The sequence below is a fragment of the Ornithorhynchus anatinus genome, chromosome 13, assembly GCF_004115215.2.
Source record: "Ornithorhynchus anatinus isolate Pmale09 chromosome 13, mOrnAna1.pri.v4, whole genome shotgun sequence".
Classification (NCBI taxonomy): domain Eukaryota; kingdom Metazoa; phylum Chordata; class Mammalia; order Monotremata; family Ornithorhynchidae; genus Ornithorhynchus; species Ornithorhynchus anatinus.
The window spans coordinates 524,614-533,304 of NC_041740.1; the positions used below are offsets into that span (position 1 = coordinate 524,614).

General features: G+C 60.3%; 1 protein-coding gene across 1 annotated transcript; it reads left to right on the forward strand.

Annotated features, from left to right (window-relative positions):
* Positions 1–621: 621 nt before the first annotated feature.
* Positions 622–8,539, forward strand: ACAA1 (acetyl-CoA acyltransferase 1). The gene is made up of 12 exons (XM_029077639.1): positions 622–885; positions 1,812–1,905; positions 2,092–2,149; positions 3,333–3,412; positions 3,772–3,814; positions 4,373–4,471; positions 4,997–5,077; positions 6,353–6,543; positions 6,697–6,876; positions 7,343–7,398; positions 7,515–7,660; positions 8,186–8,539. The coding sequence occupies exons 1-12, from the start codon at positions 712–714 to the stop codon at positions 8,259–8,261; spliced, it is 1,278 nt and encodes a 425-aa protein (XP_028933472.1). The 5' UTR covers positions 622–711; the 3' UTR covers positions 8,262–8,539.
* The last annotated feature ends 152 nt before the right edge of the window (positions 8,540–8,691 follow it).

The following is an 8,691-nucleotide window of genomic DNA, read 5'->3' on the forward strand; positions in this document are numbered from 1 at the left end:
GAAGTTGGACACCGTCTTTCCTTCTGTTGGGAGGGTCGCTTCCAGTCTCTCAATACCTAATCCGTGCCTCAGTATCCCCATCTGAGGCTACCCTAAGCCTCCTCAAAGTTGGGGAGAGGGCACGTTAGAGGTTAATCGGCCCCCCACCCCCACCCCCCGCATGCTGCAGAGCCTAGACCTCACCTCTAGGAGGCGCGGCTCCCCAGAGACGGGAAGAGCAGAATAAGGTCTTCGAAGGGGTCGCCTCACTTCTCTGTGCCTCAGTTCCCTCATCTGTAAAATGGGCATGAAGACCGTGAGCCCCACGTGGGACATCCCGATCACCTTGTATCCCCTTCAGCGCTTAGAAGAGTGCTTGGCTGTGTGACTTTGGGCCGGTCCCTTCGCTTCTCTGTGCCTCAGTTCCCTCATCTGGTAAAATGGGCGTGAAGACTGTGAGCCCCACGTGGGACATCCCGATCACCGTTTATCCCCCTCAGCGCTTCGAAGAGTGCTTGGCACTTAGTAAGCACTTCCCAAAGGCCATCATTACTAGGGCGGTGGGCGGGGCCTCCGCTGGGCCGGCGTGTATGGTGTCGGCGGGCGGTGGGCGGAGCGGGCCGTGGGCCGGGCTGGCGGGCGGGCGGCCTTTGGGGCGGAGGGCCCGTCGGCCGCAGGGGCTGAAGTGAGGAGGCCGCTGCCCGGGCCGGGGCCGTCGTCGCCGCCCGCACGATGCACCGCCGCCTCCAGGTGGTCCTGGGCCACCTGACCAGCGGGGCCGAAGCGGGGCCGCGGGCCGCGCCCTGCTCGGCCAGCGCCCGCCGGAGCCCCGACCGTGACGACGACGTCGTGGTGGTGCACGGCCGGCGGACGGCCATCGGCAAGGCGGGCCGGGGCGGCTTCAAGGTACGGCCGGGAGGGGGATCCTTCTCCCACCCCCGCCCCGCCCCGGACCCGACCGGACCGGACAGATCCTCCCCCAGGGCCTGGACCGGACCGGACCGGGCCGGACAGATCCTCTCCCCAGCCCCGGACCGGGCAGATCTTCCCCCGAGCTTCGGGCCGGACCGGATAGATCTTCCCCCCGGGACCGGACCGGACAGATCCTCCCCCTAACCCCGGAGCGGACCGGACCGGACAGATCTTCCCCCTAGCCCCGGAGCGGACCGGACCGGACAGATCCTCTCCCCAACCCCGGGCCGGACCGGGCAGATCTTCCCCCGAGCTTCGGGCCGGATCGGACAGATCCTCCCCCCAGGCCTGGATCGGATCGGACAAATCCTCCCCCCAGGCCTGGATCGGATCGAACAAATCCTCCCCCCAGGCCTGGATCGGATCGGACAAATCCTCCCCCCAGGCCTGGATCGGATCGGACAAATCCTCCCCCCAGGCCTGGATCGGACCGGACAAATCCTTCCCCCAGGCCTGGATCGGGCCGGACCGGACCGGACAGATCCTCCCACCATCCCCAGGCCGGACCGGGAAGATCCTCCCCACAGCCCTGGACCGGACCGGACCGGACCGATCGGGACAGATCCTCCCCTGAGCCCCAGACCAAACTGGACAAATCCTCCCCCTCCCAGCCCCGAGCCGTACCGGACCGGGCAGAATTCCCCCCTCCCCCTGCCCAGGGCCTAACAGTTCAGATCCCCCCCGCAGCCCTGAGCCGAACCAGGTGCCCTATTGACCCTGGCCCTGGCCAGTCCTGCCCCGGGGGATGGGTCCTGCCAACTTACCTTCATCCATTCCTGTTCCCCACTGCCATCCATCTCCCAAGCCCCCTGGCAGTATTCGGGTTCTCACCTCAACACCTGTGTCCTTCTGTGCACCAGGACACCTCCCCGGATGAGCTCCTGGCGGTGGTCATGACGGCCGTCCTCCAGGACTTGCAGCTGAGTCCAGACAAGTTGGGAGATATCTGTGTGGGTGAGTAGGTTTGGGCTCCCACCCCTTGGGGAAGCAAGGAAGGAACTCTGGGTCCTCACGGGGCAGGAGGAGCTGGAAGAGGCCCGGGAGAGGTCAGGGTTGGAGGTGTTGGGATGGTCGCACACCAGGATAAACCAAGGCCCTACCTGCTGGCGGCCTGTCTGACCATGACCCCTGCGCCCACAGGGAACGTACTGCAGCCTGGTGCAGGAGCAGTGGTAGCACGCATTGCCCAGTTCCTCAGGTAACCACAGCCCCAACACCGGGCGGGACGGGAAGGTCAGAGGGGCCACCGGTCACTGGCTGATGAATGTGGGCTTGCTGTCAAGAAATGGGTCAGTGAGGAAAAATAGAAACCAGGTGGTAAGGGAAAAATGATTTCCACTGAAAGTGGCCCCTCCTCACTGTGAGCACCGTAGCCTCCCCCTCCCACCACAGTGGGTCTTTGTCTGTTGGAGGGGGTGGGGCAAGGAGGGTACAGGGATGGAAGGGGTGGGGGGCAGGTCAGGGCCAGGGAGAGGCAGAAGAGGTCTTTCTTCCCGACTCCCAGGGCACTGAGCTTCACACCAGTGGACCCTGAGGTACAAACATGGTTGGGGCCTTTTGAAGAAGTCTCCTTTCCCACCCAATCCCCAGTGCCTTGGGTCCCTGTTCCCTCATTCTCCCTTTACCCAGCAGCCTCCTGGGCAGAACTGTCACGAGGTGCCTGTGGAGTCCATGGTTGACCTTTGCCCAGCCTCTGTGTCCCAGCTCTCCTGAGCTTGCGCAAGCCTGCTCTGACCCTGACTGGGCCCTTTCCCCTAATGGGCAGGGGAGCCCATGGGGTTGTGAGCCAGAAGGAAGGACTTGGGGGCCCACAGTTGCCCCAAGAGTCAACTCTGAAACATCCCCTTCCCCGCTCCCTTCATCTCAGGCTTCATCTAGGGGGAGGGGGTGTCGGTGTGTGTGTGTGTGTGGCGTGGTGGAGTTAGCTGGGAGGAATATGATATGAGCACCCCTCTTTCTAAACCAGCCAGATGGGGAAGAGTTAGCTGCTGAGGAGCCCTGGGAGTAAGGAATGAGGGAAAACTCCCCAGATGGTTCAGAGCAGGGCAGAGGTCCTGGTTCACAGCCCCCAGTGTGGGAAATCTCCCCACCTACCCTGGTGCCTGCTTCGAGTTGGGGCAGGTGGGCACACTCAGCTGTGGCATATAGGCTGAGTGATTTCAGGGCAGAGCTGGAATTTGAGGTGGGGGGTGTGTGGGGGGGTGTGAGAGTGAGAGACACGGTGGCATTTGGAGGGAAGGGGGTTGGCACACTGCAGGGGAGAGGAGTCCCTCTTTGCAGCCCCCTGCCCGCTACCACCAGTAGTTTTACCTTTGACCACCCTGGGCTGGAGGGGAGCACTGTGCCCAGCTTAACCCTCACCCTCCTACCCTCCACTGCAGCGGGATTCCAGAAACTGTGCCTTCAGGCAGCGTCAACAGGCAGTGCTCCTCTGGGCTGCAGGCTGTCCTCAACATTGCCGGTATGGATGTGGGGGACAGCTCAAAAGGGTATTGGTAGCACAAGGGTCGGGGGAGGGCGGCACCCTGGGAAGGGGGGTATGGGATAGTGGGTAGGAAGGGCAGGTGGGGTAGTCCTAGGGTATTGCCCAACCTGGCCATTCTTCCTTTCCCTTGGAGCTGAGGGGCAAATTATGGGGTAGAGTGTCTATCTATGGGTGGCACTGGGGAGGGTAATTAGGACCCTCAGAGCAGAGTACATGGGGAGGGGGGCAGGGAGCCACACTGGTCTCTTGGAGGGATCGCTGGGTGTAGAGACCAGTGTGGCAAGCTGGTCCCTGCCCTCTGCGGGTGCAGGGAGAATCAGTTGCTCCTGTTGCAGGTGGCATCAGAAATGGCTCTTACGACATCGGCCTGGCCTGTGGGTAAGAACCGCCAAAACCTGTCCTGGCTCTTCCCGCCCACCTGTTTGCACCACCCCAACCCAGCTGTCTGGCCACTGTGGCATATGGTACCCTGCACACCAAGATTCAGCCATTTGCTTGGCAAGCCATCCCCCCCCCCCGCCTTCCCTTCCCCCTTCTCTACCCAGCCCTACATAGTGGGGCGTCCCTGAAAAGTCCTTCCCTGCCTGCCCCCACCATCGCCCCGGGGGAGGGAGGTGAGGACAACAGGAAGGAGAGAGGATGAGAGGAAGGAAAAGGAGAAGAGGAGGCACTGTTCCCTTTACAATTCTTGTGCAATTTTTCATTGTGGAGTTGGCCCCCTTACCCTCACTGACCCCACTGACACTCACTGCAGGGGCCGACTGGAAGCCCTATGACCCTGAGCGGTCTCCCTGGTGCCGCTCCCCAGCCCTCTGTCCTCTGAGGAAGCTATCCAAGGATCTCATGGGGTGGGTGCCTAGGGCATGGGGAAAGGGGCCTTCTGTATCCCCCGGGTGGCAGGGTGAGTGCAGGCTGGCCTTGTGCCCTCCCCTTCAGCGTGGAGTCCATGTCTCTTGCTGAGAGGAGCAATCCGGGAAATGTGACCTCCCGTTTGCTGGAGAATGAAAAAGCCCGGGACTGCCTCATCCCCATGGGGTAAGTGCCCGGCTCCTCTAGGAGCCATCCTCCACCCCCACCCGTGCTCCTGCCTGTACCCCCCAACCTTCTACAATTGGCGTCCAGGACCCAGCTGCATCTTGGGACTCTGTCAGCCTGCCTGGAGCTGCTGCCTCCTGGCAGTCAGATGCTGTGAGCGGGGACCCTGGCCGCCCCCGCCCTCAGTGAGCTGTGGGTGTGAAAGGGGCCGGACTGTTTAGACTTTGTCCAAGGAAAACAAATGGGCAGACCCACTGATAAGTGGGGAGGGCAAGCATGTGGGGGCCCGAGTGCTGGTGTGCATGCCAGTGTACATGTGTTTGTATGTGTGCACGTGCGCATGTGCATACACAGCCGCTTTGGGTAGGCCCTGACCATGGCACGCCTCAGCCTGGACAGCATTCATGTAAATCCCCAACCCTTGGGGGAAAGCTTGCTCCCCACCGGTCCCCGCCCCTCCTCTCCCTGCCCCCCCGGCCAGCGCTGTGGCCACAGGTGGCGTTCTGACCGCTGCCCGGGCTGCAGGATCACATCGGAGAACGTCGCTGAGAGGTTCGGCATTTCCCGGCAGAAGCAAGATGCTTTCGCTTTGGCTTCTCAGCAGAAGTGAGTCTACTCACCTGCCGTTCCGTCTGCCCCCCAACCCATTCGAATAGCATCCCGTCCCTCCCCTCTTTCTCCTCCTTTACCCGCCGTGGGCTTGCGGGTGCCCCAGCCAGGCCCACCAGTTTCCAGGCCAGGGGAGATTTCAGGCTCCTTCCTCTGGAGTCTACCCATCTGTTCTGACCCAGGGGGAACAGAGGATCCAACAAAATCTCCCATCCTCTCATCCCATCAACCAGCACCCACTGGCGGGCATATATGACCCTGCTAGTTCCTTGTGCTGTTGTGTCCAAAAGAGAACAACTTCTCATCTTCCCAACCAAGCCCTGTCCTCTCCAGACTTTCCCACCAATACCACAACAGACAACACTACCACCGTCCCAGTTTCACATACTCTGAACCTTGGCATTATCCTTGACTCATCTCTCCCACAACCTGCATATTCAGTCTTTCACCAAATCCTGTTTCTTCTTCCTTCACATCATCTGTAGAATCCCCCCTACCTCTCCATCCAAACTACTTCCACAATGATGCAAGCACATATCATCTCCTGCCTTGACTACTACATCAGCCTCCTCGCTGACCTCCCACCTCTTTTTTTCTGTCCAGTCCATACTTCACTCTGCTACCCAAATCACTTTTCTAGAATAAATTGTCAGTATCTTCCCACTCCTCAAAAACCTCCAATGGCTGCCCATCCCCTTTCACATCAAGTAGAAATTCCTGACCATCAGTTTTAAAATCAATCAACTCGCACCCACCTATCTTACCTCACTGATCTACTGCAACCTATCCTGCCCACTTCACTCTTCTAATACCAACCAACTAACTGAACCTCGATCTCATCTATCTCACCAACCCCTTGTCCATGTCCTCCCTCTGGCCTAGAACTCCCTCTCCCTTCACATCCAACAGACCAACACTGTCCCCGTCATCAGAGCCCTCCTAAAGTCACATCTCTTCTGAGAAAAGTTCCTTGACTCAGCTCTCATTTCCCCCTCCCAGCCATCTCCTCTGTTACCTGTGCACTTGAATCTGTACCCCTTCTTCACTTGATAGTCACCCCATCTCCATTCTTGTAGCACTTATTTCTGTATACTCTGCCATCTCCCCTAGCCGTCATTTATTTTAATATCAGTTTCCCCTCTACACTATAAGCTCCTCTTGGGCAGAAATCATGCCTCCTTAACTCCATTATATCGAGCTCCCCCAAGCACCTAATTCTGAGTTCCGTGTATGGTCAGCCCTCAATTAATATTGCTGTGGATTGATTGGCAGGGCGGCCCGAGCTCAGAGGCAGGGTCTCTTCAAAGAGGAGATTGTGCCAATGACCACCACGGTCCTGGACGAGCGGGGGCAAGCACAGAAGCTCACGGTGGAGCAGGACGAGGGCATCCGGGCCGCCACCACTCTGGAGGGCCTGGCCAAGCTCAAGCCTGCATTCAAGGAAGGGGGCTCCACCACGGCGGGTCAGTGGCCCTCGGTACGCGGATGGGCACCCGATGGCTATGGGGTCCCAAGAGCAGCGGGTGGGGAGTCCTGGCCCCAGACCGTCTGGATGTCGGTGATGGCCACCCCGAGCCGTACCCGTCGTGCTGATGGTGCACCCCATCCATCCCCAGGTAACTCCAGCCAGGTCAGCGATGGGGCGGCCGCTGTCCTGCTAGCCCGGCGGGCTCGGGCCCGGGAGCTGGGCCTGCCAGTGCTTGGGGTGCTGAGGTCTTATGCCGTGGTAGGCGTACCTCCTGATGTCATGGGCATTGGACCCGCATATGCCATCCCGGCTGCCCTGGCAAAGTTGGGTATGTACAAACTGAGCTGGCACCAAGTCAGTCCAGATCCCAAAGTCCAGGGGCATGGTGGGGCAGGGTCTTGGGAACTGCCAGTTGACCCCCAGGGGCCTAGAGATCCGATGTTGCTCTCAGCATCTTGGCCCTTTCCCGGCCTAGCTCCACCTCCCCTAGGGCCCAGCCTCGTTGGGAGGTGGCCAGAACCTGCATTGGCTGGTTCTTGGGCAACACCGAGAGTCCAGATTGGGCATAGAGACCAAGGAGCAGCTGGGCCAGGGAGGGACTGGGAGAAGCTCGACTATCAACTGCACTCTAACTTTGGAGAACTCACCTCCTGCATGGAAAGACCTTACCACCGTCTCTGGGAAGGGAGAGAATCCGGGGGAGGGAAAAGAGCTACCTGCAGTCTGAGCAGGAGGGGCCACGGGGAGTGAGGTCATGTTTCCCCAGCAGTGACTGTTGTCGCTCCACTTCCCAGGGCTGACGGTTAAGGATGTTGACATCTTCGAGATCAATGAGGCTTTTGCCAGCCAGGTAGGACTGCCTTTCTCACCCTCCCCCAAACCCACAGGCCCCCTCCCACTCCAATGGGATATGCTGACCCCTTTACCCAGAGAACCCCTCTAACCCTCCTGCCCCTTCCCCCACAGGCTGTCTACTGCGTGGAGAAGCTGGGGATCCCCCTGGAGAAGGTGAACCCCCTCGGAGGCGCCGTGGCACTGGGGCACCCCCTGGGCTGCACCGGGGCCCGCCAGGTGGTCACGCTGCTCAATGAGTTGCGCCGCAGGGGGAAGAGGTGAGGAGCTGGACCTCTGCTTGTGGCTGTCTGCCTGTCCCCCCCCCCCCTTCCTCCCCTCTCCTTTTTCCCCCCCTCCTGTCCATTCCAGGTGGTCAATGAATAGAAATCCAAGGCCAAGAGGTAGGTGGGGTGGAGAGCTGGGAGCAGTGGCCAGAGAAGTCAGGACTGAAGGAGAGACCATGCACATGGTGCTTGGGCCTTCCCTTCACCTGTGGCATAGAGGGCATTAACCACTTGCCCACACTGATGGGTGGAGAGTGCAATGAACCTGCACTGGAGCAATCACGGGCCCCATGCCTCCTTCCCTCCTCCCGTATGTGTGCTGAGCCAAGACGGGGTGGGGTAGGGCCAGGCCCAGGGCAGCCTTGACTTCAGAATGCCAGGGCAGTGTGGGTGGCTATGATCCCGGTCACCTGGTGTTGGCTGGGCTTGTTTTGATCCTGCCTCTGCCCCGAGCTGTCAGGGAGCCAGGACTCCTGCTCCGCTCTCTGACCCGAGCGCACCTGCAATGTCCTGACACAGGGCCTACGGCGTGGTGTCCATGTGCATTGGAACTGGCATGGGGGCCGCTGCCGTCTTTGAGTACCCGGGAAAGTGATGCCCGCTCCCCACTGCCACCATGAAGGAGCGTCAGCCTTGGCCTGGCACTGCGCACATTGGCACTGGAGTCCAGCCTGATCTTTTGGCCCAACTGAGATATGGCTCCCTTGGGCTCAGCCCTGGCGCTACCACGTGGGCTACCAACCGCCTGCCTGACCCTGCCCTGCTCTGGTTCAATCCAGCCCAAGCTGCAGGGCCACCCCCTCAATAATAGTTCTCCCCTTGCTGTGATGGTTTGATTTTAACCAAATAAACTGAGCTCTGAAGGTAATTACACATGCTATTGCCCATTGGCCATGCTCCTGTGGCTGGGTCCTCAGACATGAGCCACCCTGGGGGCTGACATCAGCCTGGTGTCCCTCCTCCTGTCTCGGGCACTCATGCCTCTCCAGCCACCTCCCAACCCTTGCAGCCACAGGGAGTGAAGC

What these genes read in the sequence shown, in the direction of transcription:
- ACAA1 (XM_029077639.1), top strand. Translation starts at nt 712, where the DNA reads ATGCACCGCCGCCTCCAGGTGGTCCTGGGCCACCTGACCAGCGGGGCC. An exon ending in CGCATTGCCCAGTTCCTCAG is followed by an intron (nt 2,150 to 3,332) that starts GTAACCACAGCC and finishes CCTCCACTGCAG; the next exon opens with CGGGATTCCAGAAACTGTGC. An exon ending in GGCTGCCCTGGCAAAGTTGG is followed by an intron (nt 6,877 to 7,342) that starts GTATGTACAAAC and finishes TCCACTTCCCAG; the next exon opens with GGCTGACGGTTAAGGATGTT.